The 16,863-nt window shown below is 45.4% G+C and overlaps 1 protein-coding gene across 1 annotated transcript in view; it reads left to right on the forward strand.

Moving 5' to 3' along the window:
- Map1b (microtubule-associated protein 1B) overlaps positions 1-16,484 on the forward strand; it is a 100,653-nt gene extending 84,169 nt beyond the window's left edge. Inside the window, exons 5-7 of the mRNA XM_013015832.1 lie at positions 5,712-12,180; positions 15,148-15,386; positions 15,989-16,484. Coding sequence (XP_012871286.1) covers positions 5,712-12,180; positions 15,148-15,386; positions 15,989-16,144 — 6,864 coding nt within the window. The 3' untranslated portion in view covers positions 16,145-16,484. The remainder of the gene's footprint in view (positions 1-5,711; positions 12,181-15,147; positions 15,387-15,988) is intronic.
- Positions 16,485-16,863: the final 379 nt, after the last annotated feature.

A 16,863-nucleotide genomic window follows, 5' to 3' on the forward strand; every position in this document is an offset into this window, starting at 1 on the left:
TTTTTGGACTGTTTTCTGTATTTCAGTGATGTACATCATTGGGATTTTAATAGGAATTGCATTGAATTTGTATATTAATTTTGGCAGTATTACCATTTTCACTATATTAAATCTACCTATCCAAGAGCATGGGAGGTCTTTTCCATTTCCTAGTGTCTTCTGCAATTTGTTTCTTTAACTTTTTATAGTTTTCATTAAATAGTTCTTTTACATCTTTGGTTAGGTTAATTCCTAAATATTTTATTTTTTAGGTTATTGTGAATGGGGTAGAACATTATCTATTTTATGTCATGGGCACTGTAGTAGATTGGAAATGACCAGAGTATATTAAAATATTAATTAAAAGCTCCTTAGGTTCCTAAAGTTTTCTTGGCGACTCTCCTTTGTCAAGAAATGGAGTGATAGGTCGATTATAGGGGAAATGCAAAAGTTCGGCCTCAGGTATGCTTTGCTGGCTTGACGTTATCAGACAGTTGGATATTTCAGTCCAGAGCAGGAAAACTCAGGCATGCAGTTGGAAATAAGAATTCTTAATCCACTTGTGTAGTAGAGTATTTACTTATTTAACAATACTAGGGATTAAGCTCAGGGTCTCGGGTGTGCTAGACAGGTGCTCTGCCACTTGAGCCACTCCCCCAGTCCTTTCGTTTGGTTTTGCTTTTGGCCTAGACTGGCCTGAAGTTGCTATGTAGCCCAGGCTAGCCTTCAACTGTCTTCTCGCTTCCACTTTCCAAGTGCTAAGATTACAGATGTGCACATCATGTTTGGCTTAGATGTATTTAAAGCTCAGAAGATAACTGTGATCTAGAGAGGAAAGTGCATTAGAAGAAGGGGCTTGAGCAAAGCATGGAGATTCAGGCCAAGAAGAAAGAGCCAGCAGGGGAGATTTTAGGATTTTTTTTGTGTGTCTAGTTTCTCTAAAATGTCTTGACCTGGGTTGGGAGTATAGCTTAGTAGTAGAGTACTTGCCTAGCAAGGACAAATCCCTAGGTTCCATTCCCAACACCATAAAGAGAATAAACAAGTTAATACACGAACACAACTATAAAAGTGTCATGACTTCAACCAGACACAATATTCCAGAAATCATCTGACCTGATTAAAATTGCAAGAGTCAATGGCTTCTATACCTTTCAATGAAGCCTTTTATTAACTAAATCTAAAAGTAACCGTTGGCCATCGCTCCACATAATTACACATCAGTGGAAAAGGCAAGTGAGCCGGCTTTGAGGAGCTCTGCAATGTACATAACTTGGGGGCTCCTGTTAAGGGACAGAAAATACCAGTATTAAAACATTATTAAGTACAGAGCTTTAGTTGAGGACCAAGCCAGCAAGAGTCCTTGAAGTTTAAGCTTCTTTACTTCCTGATAAATCCATTTGACTGTCAACTAAAATCCCTAAGGTTTTTCCCCATGATTGTTGCTGCTAAGCCACATCGCCCAGACCCATACTTTACTCTGCCCACGTGATGAACTTGATTTTATCCCTTTAGAATGCCATCCTGTTAGAGATGCCTTAGCTGTGATCATCCCACTGCCAGAAATTCTCATAAATACCTTAGTTCTGCCATCCCTCTGTTCCGCCCCTATTCTCTGCCACTGCATGTGACAAGCATGCCTTGGCCGTTTTCATCAAGGACAGAGGCAGGCCCTGGAGGCAGCTCATCACAGCCCTCCACAAGGTTGACAATAAATAGCACTGTTTATCTGGCTGCCCACCAGCCCACCTAATTCCGCTATCACACGGTTCCCAGTGTCTATTAAATGTCTTGCTAAAGCCCAAGAGTAACTGTCTACAGTATTTCCTCCTTAGCCCAGTAACTAAACTAATCAACAAAAGGAAATGTGGTTAGAAAGCCATGGTTTAGAAATTCAAATCTTGTGTCATTAATGTCATCTTGCAGTCAGGCCATTTATTTCCTTTATCTTCCTCTTCCGGTATGCCTGCATTTAATCAGGACAGGTCATTCACAAAACTGATGACTATGGCCACAGAGCAGTATTTCTCCTACCCATCTTCCATTCATTTTATTTTTTTTTCGGTCATGGGGCCTGAACTCGCCGCTGTCCCTGAGCTCTTTAGTTCAAGGTGAGCACTCCACTCTACCACTTGAGCCACAGCGCCACTTCCGGCTTTTTCTGCGTATGTAGTGCTGAGGATTTGAACCCAGGGCCTCATGCCTGCAAGACAAGCACTCTACCACTGAGCCACTTTCCCAGCCCTTCCATCCATCTTTGTTAGAACCACGGGAACTTCAGAGTGTCTGATAAGCACTAGCAAGCTCATGTCATTTCCCAAGTGCACCCTCCAGTAAGACAGAAAGTCTTAATTTAGACAAACTTAGAGCAATTCAGCCTGGTATACAGAGCCTAGTTATGTACTGGGGAAACAAAGATGACTGAGATGCAAAGATACAGAAGATGGGTCTTACTAACCTAGAAACTTGTATCGCAGTAGACTCTAATAGTTACTAATTACTATTAGGATGGTTTTGTTATTCATTTAAAGAAGCCTCAGTTTCTAAGAACTGGCCACAGGTTTCCTTGCCATGATTAACATTGCTAGATCCTCCTTATTGATTGCACCCACTCATCAAATCAGTGTTGATTAAGCATGCCCATGGCTGGGCACTCCTCAGACACAGTGTTCTCCAGGGTGCTTGTTACTCACTAGCCTGGAATCAGGCTATAGGAGCCGATAGGGGCTTTGTTTCTGTTGTGGAATGGCTGGTCTTCCCTCTCTCCTCCTTGCCCTTCCCACTGCCTCTCTTACTGCCAGTCCTGTCTCTGCATTCAGCTATTTTTCCAAAAGGACCCAGTTTTCCCTCAAACAAAACAAAATAAAAACCCAAAACAACTTGTTCAGCAGTATAGCTCTCTGCCTTGAGCATTCTTGATTCTCACTGACAGATCTCTCTTGATGGTTTTCCATGCCCCATGGCTTCCTAAGAATTCTGTGCAACTTTGTTTTATTTTTTTAATCATTTTCTGCATTTCATAGAAACTCTCTGGGTAGAAGTGAAACAATGGAATATTTCCTATGAGATGGTCCTTACTCTTTGAACTTGGTGATTGCTGTGTCACACAGCTAGAGCTCTAGTGATCACCCTCCCACCCCACAGAGCTAGATTGTTAGACCATTGACTGCCCCACTGCTCAGCTAGAGTGGAATTTCAAAGATTAAGATGGGCAAAAACTTAATTTTCAGGTTTTTCTATTAATGAGTCAGCAGTTTGATTTATCCTGGATTTGTCCCCTAAAATGTGTTATAAAATATGAATAGTTGGATTTGCAGAAGTCAGCACTGAGAGGATCTCCATTGTACTTGAGTAATGGTGACGAGGGTCTATATGTTAATTATTGGGCAGCGATCTAGATTTGGCAGTCATGTATGCTTTGAACAGCAAGTAATTTAAGCAAAGATTAAATGACTACCTTTCAGTTTGCTTGGCTTCCAAAATAGAAGTTCATTCTTATTGGAGATTGTGAAGTTGAGTCAGAAGAAAATTTGTTTGCTGTTTTGTGGTCTTTTACATAAAATGTTATGCTTAGGACAAATAGGCTAACAACACAAAAATGACCTTCTTAATGCTAGCCATACAGAAAAATTCAGATTCCATACATTATCCTTACATCCACACATGTGACCTTAGAATGTGAATCTTATAGAACTAAGGAGACAGAGGAAACAACTCTAAGACTAGAAACAAGTAAAACCTGACTAGATGGTCAGGTGTAGTGGCACATACTTGTAATCCCAGTCATTGAGGAGAGATCTACAGTATCAAGGTTTGAGGCCAGTCAGGGCAAAAAGTTAGTGGGATTCTATCTCAGTTCACAAGCCTGGCATGGAGGTGTGTCTGTGATAACAGCTATGGGGAAATACCCCTCTATGTAGGGTGTGAGACTATACTTGAAAAATAACTCAAGTGAATGGCCTTGGAGGTGTGGCTTAAATAGTAAAGCACTTGGCACTAACAAGTACAAGTCCCTGAGTTCAAACCCCAACACCTACATGCAAGCAAACAAGAGAATAAAAGTTCAGAGTTGAGACTCATTGGTTCAGGGATTTCTGGCCCTCACAGACCCCTTGCTTTTCCCCATTAACATTTATATGGAGGATCTAGAGTCCTTGTCAATACTCTGTAAGATGATTGATGAAGTTTGTAAAAACAAAGAATTTCTGGTATGCTTCTCCTTTGCTGGTTGCTGAACTAAGACCATGAAACATATGGCTTTAATAAGGAGTAAGGGGGAAAGAAAGTAGTGTTTTTATTAAACCACAATTGCTGTTTTGGTCCCGATACCCTGATCCACATCCCCATCTTTGGGAAATATAAGCAGCATGTTAAAGCTAATGTTCAAGCCAAATGTGGCCTTAGCCACCCATCCTCAGCTTCTTCCGACGAGAATGGAAGCAGGGAGAGAGAGAGCAATGTCTCACCTTGGATGTGAACTTGATCTGGCCACTGGTTGTATAATTATTCAACCATTTCAGTCATCACAGCCTCAGTGAGAGCATTGGTATTTTCAGAGGTCTTGCTGGGTAAACCTCTTATGTTTTAAGTAGTGTGCGCTGGTGCCAGAAACTAGTAATTTTTTTGTTGTAATGGGCAATCTATAACTTCCTGTCTTCCAGGGGAAAAGCCTACTGAGTCTTAGTCTTTTGTGCCTATTGAATTCTTAAAAGAGAACTGTTACCGGAATTCCTTTAATGTGTCCATCAAGCCTTTTGAGGGGAGGAGGCTGAGGGGAGTTCAGTAGGTTGAAAGTAAACGTTTTATATCATGGTGACCTGATTCGCATGTCTTTCTCTGTGATAGCTTAATATATTTTATTTTTGTTGTTGTTGATTTTCATGTATGTGCTGGGCTTGAACTCAAGGCCTCCTTTCTTTTGCTTGTCTTTTTCACTCAACAGGTGCTTTACTACTTGAGCCACACCTTTAATTCATGCTTTTTGCTAGTTAATTGAAAATATTCTCTCAGCTTTGTCTGCCTATGCTGGCTTTCAACTGCCCCCCCCCCCAGGCCTCACCCTCCTGAATAGCTAGGATTACAGGCCATGGATAATTTGTTGTTGTTGATGGTGGTGTTTTTGGTGCTGGTCCTGGGGCTTGAACTCAGAGACTGTGTCTGAGCTTTTTTGCTCAAGGCTAATGCTCTACCACCTGAGCCACATCCTACTTCGAGCTTTTTAGTGGTTAATTGGATAATCTCATAAACTTTCCTGCCTGGGTTGGCTTTGAACCATAATCCTCAGTTCTCAGCCTCCTGAGTAGCTAGGATTATAGGCATGAGCCACTGGTAACAGTTGATAGCTTAATATTTTTTTAAAGGTTATCTTTGCAATATCCAGGAGAGCTATTCAAAGCACTTTGTAACTGCTATGGCACAAACACCCATCATTTGTCACTGGTTTTGGAAGTAGAGCAGAGCCTTAGAGTTCCCCTACTGGGCCAGGGGATATGGAGAAAGGGTCAGAAAGAAGAGTGTTAGCAGTGGCAGAAGAGAGAAGTAGGGGGGCTCTTCATCTTCTGGTGTGCAGCTGTGTCAGCATTTACACAGCCAGCACTGCTACACAAGTGCTTTTTGGAAACTTGTCCTCTGTGCAATGTCGTCAAGGATCCTGGAATCACTGGGAATAGATGGGCCAATGGTGGCAGCCACATAAGCCTTTTTTTTTTCTTCCTTTTTTCTTTTCAATCTAGATTGGGGAGTTGCTGAGCACCACCCATCCTGCCAATAAAGCCAGCCTAACTCTGTTCTGTCCTGAAGAGGGGGACTGGAAGAACTCCAATCTTGACCGACACAATCTCCAAGACTTCATCAATATTAAACTCAACTCAGCTTCTATCTTGCCGGAAATGGAAGGACTTTCTGAGTTTACCGAGTATCTCTCAGAATCCGTGGAAGTCCCATCTCCCTTTGACATCCTGGAGCCTCCCACCTCGGGTGGATTTCTAAAGCTCTCCAAGCCCTGCTGTTACATTTTCCCAGGTGGCCGGGGTGATTCCGCCCTGTTCGCAGTGAATGGATTCAATATGCTCATCAATGGAGGCTCTGAAAGAAAATCCTGCTTCTGGAAGCTCATTCGGCACTTGGACCGAGTGGACTCCATCCTGCTCACCCACATTGGGGATGACAACTTGCCTGGCATCAATAGCATGCTGCAGCGGAAGATCGCAGAGCTGGAAGAGGAGCAGTCCCAGGGCTCCACTACCAACAGTGACTGGATGAAAAACCTCATCTCCCCCGACTTAGGAGTTGTATTTCTCAACGTACCTGAAAACCTAAAAAACCCAGAGCCCAACATGAAGATGAAGAGGAGCATCGAAGAAGCGTGTTTCACTCTCCAGTATCTGAGCAAGTTGTCCATGAAACCAGAGCCTCTGTTTAGAAATGTAGGCAATGCCATTGAACCTGTCATCCTTTTCCAAAAGATGGGAGTGGGCAAACTGGAGATGTATGTGCTTAATCCAGTCAAGAGCAGTAAGGAAATGCAGTATTTTATGCAGCAGTGGACTGGTACCAACAAAGACAAGGCTGAACTGATTCTGCCCAATGGCCAAGAAGTAGATATCCCAATTTCCTACTTGACTTCAGTCTCATCCCTCATTGTATGGCATCCGGCTAACCCTGCTGAGAAAATCATTCGAGTTCTCTTTCCAGGAAACAGCACCCAGTACAATATCTTAGAAGGACTGGAAAAACTCAAACATTTAGACTTCCTGAAGCAGCCGCTGGCCACCCAAAAAGATCTCACTGGCCAGGTACCCAGCCCTGCCGTGAAACAAGTCAAACTCAAGCAGAGAGCTGACAGCCGAGAGAGTCTGAAACCAGCTGCAAAACCACTGGTCAGCAAAACGGTACGGAAAGAGTCAAAGGAAGAAACACCTGATGTTGTCAAAGCCAGCCAAGTGGAAAAGACCCCCAAAGTTGAAAGCAAAGAAAAAGTAATAGTGAAAAAAGACAAGCCACTGAAAGCAGAGACCAAACCTCCAGTGACAGAAAAGGAGGTGCCCAGCAAAGAAGACCAGCCTCCAGCCAAAGCCGACATAGCCGAGAAGCAAGCCACAGACGTGAAACCCAAAATCACCAAAGACAAGGTGATAAAGAAGGAAACAAAGCCAAAAGCCGAGGAAAAGAAAGAGGAGAAGGAAAAGCCCAAGAAAGAGGTAGTCAAGAAGGAGGACAAAACACCTATCAAGAAGGAAGACAAGCCCAAAAAAGAGGAGGTGAAAAAGGAAGTCAAGAAGGAAGTCAAGAAAGAAGAGAAAAAAGAGCTCAAGAAAGACGTTAAGAAGGAAACACCACTGAAAGATGCCAAGAAGGAAGTTAAGAAAGATGAAAAGAAGGAAATTAAAAAGGATGAAAAGGAACCCAAAAAAGAAATCAAGAAACTCCCTAAAGATGTAAAGAAACCTTCAACGCCACTATCGGAAGCTAAAAAACCAGCTGCTTTGAAGCCAAAAGTCACCAAGAAGGAGGAGCTCATCAAGAAAGAGTCTGTTCCTGCCAGCAAGCTCAAGGATAAAGGGAAAATTAAAGTCGTGAAGAAGGACAGCAAGACGGCGGAGCCTGCGGCTACTGCCATCGGCGCGGTGACCACCGCGGCAGCTGCAGCCGCAGCTGGAGTGGCAGCCACCGGCCCCGCCAAAGAACTGGAAGCTGAGAGGTCCCTCATGTCATCCCCTGAGGATCTCACCAAGGACTTTGAAGACTTAAAGGCCGAAGAGATCGATGTGGCCAAAGACATCAAGCCTCAGCTAGAACTCATGGAAGGTGAAGAGAGGCTAAAGGAAACTGAGCCAGTGGAAGCCTACGTCATCCAGAAAGAGACTGAAGTCATCAAAGGTCCTGCTGAGTCCCCCGATGAGGGAATCACGACCACCGAAGGCGAGGGAGAGTGCGAGCAGACCCCAGAGGAGCTGGAGCCGGTGGAGAAGCAGGGGGTGGAGGACATTGAAAAGTTCGAGGATGAAGGAGCAGGTTTTGAGGAATCCTCCGAAACGGGTGACTATGAAGAGAAGGCAGAGACAGAGGAGGCTGAGGAGCCGGAAGAGGACGGAGAAGAAAATGTGTGCGAGAGCATCTCAAAGCACAGCCCCCTGGAGGAAGAGGAGAGCGCCAGGGTGGAGGCAGACGTGCACCTCCAGAAGAAGAGGGAGTCTGTGGCCAGCGGTGGTGATGACCGAGCAGAGGAAGACATGGACGAGGCAGTTGAGAAAGGAGAAGCTGAGCTGTCGGAGGAGGAAGGTGAGGAAGACAAGGCAGAGGATGCCAGAGAGGAAGACTACGAGCCTGCAAAACTCGAAGCTGAAGACTATGTGATGGCCGTGGTGGACAAGGCCGCGGAGGCCAGCGGTACAGAGGACCAGTATGGATTCCTCACTACCACCACCAAGCAGCCTGGAGCCCAGTCTCCTGGCCGCGAACCTGCATCTTCAATTCATGATGAGACTTTGCCTGGAGGCTCAGAGAGTGAGGCCACGGCCTCCGATGAGGAGAATCGAGAAGACCAGCCCGAAGAATTCACAGCCACTTCTGGCTACACGCAGTCTACTATTGAGATCTCCAGCGAGCCCACCCCAATGGATGAGATGTCCACTCCTCGCGATGTCATGAGTGACGAGACCAACAATGAGGACACGGAGTCCCCCTCCCAGGAATTTGTCAACATCACCAAATATGAGTCTTCACTGTATCCTCAGGAATACCCCAAGCCTGCAGTTGCATCCTTCAATGGGTTATCTGATGGGTCCAAAACAGATGCCACCGACGGCAAGGATTACAATGCCTCGGCATCTACCATATCACCACCCTCCTCCATGGAGGAAGACAAGTTCAGCAAATCGGCCCTGCGCGATGCTTACTGCTCTGAAGAGAAAGAAGGGAAAACCAGTGCCACGTTGGACATCAGAGCTTCTGTCTCACCAGTTCCGGATGAAAGACTCAGCCCCGCCAAGAGCCCATCCCTGAGTCCATCTCCACCGTCACCCATCGAGAAGACCACCCCCCTGGGTGAGCGTAGTGTCAACTTCTCTCTGACGCCCAATGAGATTAAAGTCTCTACAGAGGCGGAGGCAGTCCCAGTGTCTCCTGAGGTGACCCAAGAAGTCGTTGGGGAACACTGTGCCAGTCCCGAGGAGAAGACTCTCGAAGTGGTGTCACCATCTCAGTCGGTGACCGGCAGTGCTGGTCACACCCCTTACTACCAGTCTCCAACCGAGGAGAAATGCAGTCAGCTCCCGTCCGAGAAAGCACCGGCAGTTCCCGTGAGTTTTGAATTCAGCGAGGCCAAAGACGAGAATGAAAGAGCTTCCATCAGCCCCATGGATGAGCCGGTGCCCGACTCAGAATCTCCTATCGAGAAGGTTCTGTCTCCCTTACGCAGCCCTCCCCTGATTGGGTCTGAGTCTGCCTATGAAAGCTTCCTAAGTGCCGAAGAAAAGGTTGGAAAGCCAGGATCTCCAGACCACTTAAGTCCAGAGTCAGGGATGACCTCTACTGGCCTTTACCAAGACAAACAGGAAGGGAAAAGTACAGACTTTATACCAATCAAGGAAGACTTCGATCCAGAAAAGAAAACCGACATGGAAGCCATGCGTTCGCAACCAGCACTGGCTTTGGATGAAAGGAAATTGGGAGGAGATATTTCGCCAACACAAATAGATGTCAGTCAGTTTGGCTCCTTCAAAGAAGACACGAAGATGTCCATTTCTGAAGGCACTGTCTCAGACAAGTCAGCCACGCCTGTAGATGAGGGTGTGGCAGAAGACACATACTCCCACATGGAAGGGGTGGCCTCCGTCTCCACTGCCTCTGTGGCGACGAGTTCGTTTCCTGAGCCAACAACAGACGACGTGTCTCCGTCTCTGCACGCTGAGGTCGGTTCCCCGCACTCCACAGAAGTAGATGACTCCCTGTCAGTGTCTGTGGTACAAACACCTACCACTTTCCAGGAAACGGAAATGTCTCCATCTAAGGAAGAATGCCCAAGGCCAATGTCAATTTCCCCTCCAGACTTCTCCCCTAAGACAGCCAAATCCAGGACACCCATTCAAGACCACCGATCTGAACAGTCTTCTATGTCTATTGAATTTGGCCAAGAATCTCCTGAGCACTCTCTAGCTATGGACTTTAGCCGACAGTCCCCAGATCACCCGACCATGGGTGCGAGTATGCTCCACATCACCGAAAATGGGCCCACTGAAGTGGACTACAGTCCTTCTGACATGCAGGACTCCAGCTTGTCACACAAGATACCCCCGATGGAGGAACCTTCCTCCACCCAGGATAACGATCTGTCTGAGCTCATCTCCGTGTCTCAGGTGGAGGCCTCCCCGTCCACCTCCTCTGCTCACACTCCTTCTCAGATAGCTTCTCCTCTTCAAGAAGACACTCTATCCGATGTCGTCCCTCCCAGAGAGATATCCCTGTATGCCTCACTCACCTCTGAAAAGGTCCAAAGTCTGGAAGGAGAGAAGCTCTCTCCAAAATCTGATATCTCTCCACTCACCCCCAGGGAGTCCTCTCCTTTATATTCACTCGGCTTCTCAGAGTCTACCTCCGCCCTGAAAGAGAACTCAGAGGCCTGCCACCCCTCCTCCTCTCCGCCAAGAGATGCCACCTCCACCGAGTCCTATGGCTTCCGGGCCTCCATGCTGTTCGACACCATGCAACACCACCTGGCCTTGAATCGAGATTTGACCTCATCTGGCATGGAGAAGGACAGTGGAGGAAAGACACCTGGTGACTTCAGCTATGCCTACCAAAAGCACGAGAAAACCACCCGGTCCCCAGACGAAGAAGACGATGACGATGACTACGAGTCTTATGAGAAAACCACCCGGCCCTCAGATGTGAGTGGCTATTATTATGAGAAGACAGAGAGAACCATAAAATCTCCGTGTGACAGCGGCTACTCCTACGAGACCATCGAGAAAACCACCAGGCCTTCCGAAGTTGGGGGCTACGCCTGCGAGATCACAGAGAAGACCACGAGGACCCCCGAAGAGGGCGGGTACTCCTATGAGATAACCGAGAAGACGACGAGGACCCCAGAATTGAGCGGTTACAGCTATGAGAAGACCGAGAGGTCTAGAAAGGTCCTGGATGACATCAGCAACGGCTATGATGACTCTGAGGATGGAGGCCACACCCTTGGGGACTCTAGCTACTCTTATGAGACCACAGAGAAAATTACTAGCTTCCCCGAGTCGGAAAGCTATTCCTATGAGACATCTACAAAACTGACCCGCAGCCCCGAAACGTCCACATACTGTTTTGAGACCATGGAGAAAGTCACAAAAACCCCCCAGGCATCTACGTATTCCTATGAGACTTCAGACCGATGCTACCCTGCGGAGAAGAAGTCTCCCTCAGAGGCCCGCCAAGATGTGGATTTGTGCCTCGTGTCCTCCTGCGAATACAAGCACCCCAAAACAGAGCTCTCACCTTCCTTCATTAATCCCAACCCTCTGGAGTGGTTTGCCAATGAAGAAGAGCCCACTGAAGAGTCCGAGAAGCCCCTCACTCAGTCAGGGGGAGCCCCTCCACCCCCAGGAGGAAAGCAACAGGGGCGTCAGTGTGATGAGACCCCTCCCACCTCAGTCAGTGAGTCAGCGCCATCCCAGACAGACTCCGACGTGCCCCCAGAGACAGAAGAGTGTCCTTCCATCACAGCCGATGCCAACATCGACTCCGAAGATGAATCCGAAACCATCCCCACAGACAAAACTGTCACCTACAAACACATGGATCCTCCTCCAGCCCCCATGCAGGACCGCAGCCCTTCTCCCCGCCACCCGGACGTGTCCATGGTGGACCCAGAGGCCTTGGCCATCGAGCAGAATCTAGGCAAAGCTCTGAAGAAAGACCTGAAAGAGAAGGCCAAGACCAAGAAGCCAGGCACAAAGACCAAGTCCTCTTCCCCGGTTAAAAAAGGTGATGGGAAGTCCAAGCCCTTGGCAGCTTCCCCCAAACCTGGGGCCTTGAAAGAATCCTCAGATAAGGTATCCAGAGTGGCTTCTCCTAAGAAGAAAGAATCTGTGGAAAAAGTCACGAAAACCACCACCACTCCTGAAGTCAAAGCCGCACGTGGGGAGGAGAAAGACAAGGAGACCAAGAATGCCGCCAATGCCTCCACATCCAAATCCGTGAAGACGGCCACTGCAGGTAGGTGCGGGCTCCTGGCACTATGACTCGAGCCACAGCGCTGCTTTTCTGTTTCCTGGAAGACCAGAGAGCACAGACTGACACTTTATCTTCCCTCTGCTATTGTCCTTTGCTTAAAGGTAAATAACTTAGCCAGTGAGCACTCAGGCTTGAGCCTAGCTCAGCCTATGGCACCAACCAACTGGGTTGCAGGGTCTACTCTGCTCTGGAACACAACAACTACAGCCCTGTTAGAAATCTTAAGAACTGAGGATGTGTGTTTAGAGTGTCTGCTTCAGGCATGGCTGGCCCCAGAATCAAGCTGGGGTGACCCAGGCTAGGATTGCGCAGAAGCTTAGGGAAAACCAGAATTCCTGGACAAACCTGGAATGACCAGTTTAGGCTCAAGATAAAGAGTCTTTTTTTTCTTTAATAAATTAACAAAAAATAAGCTTACATATAAATTTAAAATTTTTAAGATTGTTTTTAAATTCAAGATATCACCAAGAGTTGGGGATATGACTCTGTGGTAGATTGGCTGCCTAGCACACACAAGGCCCTGGTTTTAATCCCCAGCACCACAAAACCATAAATTAAAAAAAAAATGACCCACTACTTTGGAGATACATGGAAATTCCATGTGGAAGAACAGCTGTCTCTGGCTTCTGGTCAATCTTAATTTATTGCTGATGCCCAGATGTATCTGCTTCTCAGCGATGAGTTGGTCTTGGATAGAAGTGGTCTCTGGCAGCTCAGCTTCATTGAACTATTTCCATCATTCACAGAGATCTGTGTTAATACAATTTATTTCCTTTAAACAATTGGCTAAGGGAGTTTAGGCTGCACTTTACAAAGTAATATAAATTGACCCAAACACATAATGCAAAAATAATTTAAACATTTCCTTGATTTATTAGGGCAAATTTGGGATATGAACCTGTCTCTCAAATTCAATACATTTTAGCCTATATTTGGGTTACAACTATGGATTTTTGTTTTATGTGGAACATTGAGTTTATGACTCAGATTTGGTCTTTTTATATACACAAAGAAAACAAATTTAATTTGTTCATGTTTAAAGTTAAAATCACCAAGTAACCCCTTGGTCCAAAAGTGTTGATTAACTTGCATTAGAAGAAACACATGACATTATTCAAACAGATAAAACTCAACTGAAATAGCCTGCCACCTTTACCAGAACATACATGCTGTAACCTACACAAATGACTTTGAAGAGAAAATAAAAGCATTTGGGGACATTTAAAGAGCTAGTTTAAAGGTAAAGTAGTAAGTTCATTTTAGCTTACTTTGAGAGGGTGTGGTGGCATATATCTTTGCATATATCTTTAATCCCAGCACTAAGAAGGCTGAGGCCAGGTTGGACTACATGATTGACACCCTGTCCCAAAACAAAAATAAAATAAAATTTACTTTGAAGATGCTTTTAGTTTTTTTTTAAATGCAAAGTTATACAATTTGTTGATTTTAACTGTATTTTTTTTTGTCTTTTCTTTTTTGGTACTGGGGATCGAACCCAGGACATTGCACTTGCTAGGCAAGCGCTTTGCCACTGAGCTACATCCCAGCCCCAATTTGTTGATTTTAAAAACAAATGTGTGTGGTCTTTTGACAATTTCCAAGTTGTGCTTCTATGAACAATATACACTTGATGTCAAGAAAAAATTGCAGACATTTTTAATTTTTGTGGAAACTTGTGAGCTATAATTCAGAATTCTTTAGGAGTTCCCCACATGGATATTTGGAGACAGGTTCAATAGAATGCTCTGTCAATTTATTTATAAAATGAGCTTCTTTACCCAAATAGCAGTTTGACCGTTTCTCACCACCAAAAGCAACAGTGGATGGCTGGTAGAATTCCCAGTGGTTCTGACTCCAGGGTAAAAATTTTCACCATCCAGTGAGAAACGAGAGAAGGTTAATCACAGAACATCGAATGTGGCATTTTAAATAGCTCTACTGCAATGGTCTCCCAAACCAGCTGCACATTAGAATCACCTGGGATGCTTTTAAAGGACAGTGGTACCCAGACCCCAGCCCTGATCCAGTTGTCATATTCTGGAGGATGAAGTCTTGTCATCAGGAAGCACTGGAAGTGACTAATTACACAGTGGGTGAAGGACCATTACTGCTGAATGATACTTAAATATTTCAGAATCCTTGAGCCTTCTAAGTAGAACAAGTTAGCAAGCTAGCTCACTGCATGTAGAGTGACAGAAAACTTCGGGGTTCATCCTAATTTTCACGTTTCTCAGGCCTTTCTGGTTTAGCCTAGGAAATTTGGCTCCAGGATGGCTCTTTCCCCAGTATGGCATGCCTTGATTAGTTAGCAACATCATGGGCTTTCCAAACTTACCTTTGCCAAGTGTTGCTGACCATTCCTCTCATCTCACTTGGTAGAACTCTGTGCTAAGGAGAGAATACAACTCCACTAAGGCTGTATTCTCAGCTTCATCAGGCTGAAATGAGGAATGGCCTGGAGATCACATGGGGTTAAGATCTGAACCACTTACTAGGCCAAATGTGAAGGTATGCCAGTTCGCCATGGGTGAAATAGCCCTAAAAGATTAAATGCGACCCTACAGGACAACCAAGACAACTTATTGTCATTTCCTAATGGCAAGCACTTCCTTTCAACTTTGCAAATGTTTCTTAAATCACTTGTAATTAAGATGCAGCTTCTTAGGAAGGTAAGTCTTCCTTATGTAGCCCTTTAAAAAAGGCCTTAAAATTTGTCTTACTTTCTACTGAGTTTGTTCACAAAGAGCTCATCCCATTCCTCATTTCTCCTATTGGCAATGATAAACAGCCATGGCGTTTCTTCCCAAATTGCTAGTGTTTGATGCCTCCCTGTGGAAATGTGTGGTCCAGAGGCTCTGCTTGGGGAATCTGAGGGGAAGGTGTGCTGATGTATGTACACGTTGTTTTACATTGCTGTGATCCTTGCTTTGTCTTCTGTTTAAACCAAAGGACTAGGAACCACCAAGACAGCCAAGTCATCTGCTGTGCCTCCAGGCCTCCCCGTGTATTTGGACCTGTGCTATATTCCCAATCACAGCAATAGTAAGAACGTTGATGTTGAGTTTTTCAAGAGAGTGCGGTCGTCCTACTATGTGGTGAGTGGGAATGACCCTGCGGCTGAGGAGCCCAGCCGGGCTGTGCTGGATGCCTTGTTGGAAGGGAAGGCTCAGTGGGGCAGCAACATGCAGGTAAGCGCTCCCAGGACTGTGTCTGTGCTGCAGTTAACTTGGGTCAGAGGTGGAGAGAAGGGATCTTATTTAAAAGGATGTGTTGTTTCTTAATTCCTTCATTTTTTTCTGTAATAGTGGAATAAAAAAATTAAAAGACATGTTGAGCCAGTGCTGGAGGCTCACGCCTGTAATCATAGCTATTCAGGAAGCTGAGATCTGGGGATCATGGTTTAAAGTCAGCCTGGAGAAGGAAAGGCTGTAAGACTCTTTTTATCTGCAATTAACCACCAAAAAGCCAGATGTGGAGCTGTGGCTCAAGGGGTATAGCACTAGCCTTAAGCACAAAACTTAGGGATGGCACCCAGGACTTTGAGTTCACCCCTCATGACTAGCACATTGAACAAACAAACAAAAGTGACTCATGCCTGTTATTCTGGCTACTTAGGAGGCTAAGACCTGAGGATTGCAGTTTGAAGTCAACCCAGGCAGACAAAGCTAAAAGACTCCTATCTCCAGTTAACCACCAAAAAAGATGGAAATACAGGTGTAGTTCAAGTGGTAGAGCACCTGCCTTACTTCTGGCTCTGCCCTTATAACAGCAGTTTTTTCTCTCCCTGCAGGTGACATTGATTCCAACTCATGACTCAGAGGTGATGAGAGAATGGTACCAGGAAACCCATGAGAAGCAGCAAGACCTCAACATCATGGTCCTAGCAAGCAGTAGCACAGTGGTTATGCAAGATGAATCCTTCCCTGCATGCAAGATAGAACTGTAAAAATCATGGCCAGCCACCCCACAGGATCTGAACTTTGTTTCCAGAAAATTCTTCAATTTGAAACTACCTTTTCTAAAACATCCATTCATCTAATTAAGTCGCCGAACAATTACCTGCCAAAATGCTATACTGTGTCACGGTGATACGAGTCACTAATATTTCTCAGTTTTTTGCTGATTGCTAAGGGAAATAACAGTATTCCCATAATAGGGTTCAAGTTACTGCAAAATTACCTGCTCCCCTTCATCTCTGCTGAACATTTGAAAACCATGCACTAGCAAACCCAACTGTGACTTCTGCTAGGTGGAGGCATTTGTCTTAGAGTGAGCAAGAAAGAGGGAGAGAGAGGGAAAGAGAGAGGAGGAGGGTGAGGGAGAGAGGGAGTGAGGGAGTGAGCGAACAAAGAGAATGCAGGAGAGAAAGAGAGAAATAATAAGAAAGAAAAAGAATGCTAGAGGAGAGAGTTCTGGTGAGACACCCAGAGAGAGAGGAAAACAAAAAGAGAGGGCTGGGTGAGGTAAAGAGAAGATAACCAACAATTAGGTCTGCATTTACTCAGGCCACAGATATTCTGAGTCTACCTAGGCAAAGTTTTCCACTTTTATCAGTCTGTGTCATCAAAAAAAAAGGGTCTTAATTTTCTAAAGCAAGTTGGCTAGAGCAGAAAAGAACAAAACTTGGTGGTGAGGGCTTGTGAGATTCTTTTCACGCCTTAATTA

Source organism: Dipodomys ordii, unplaced genomic scaffold, assembly GCF_000151885.1.
Source record: "Dipodomys ordii isolate 6190 unplaced genomic scaffold, Dord_2.0 Scaffold28, whole genome shotgun sequence".
Taxonomy (NCBI): Eukaryota; Metazoa; Chordata; class Mammalia; order Rodentia; family Heteromyidae; genus Dipodomys; species Dipodomys ordii.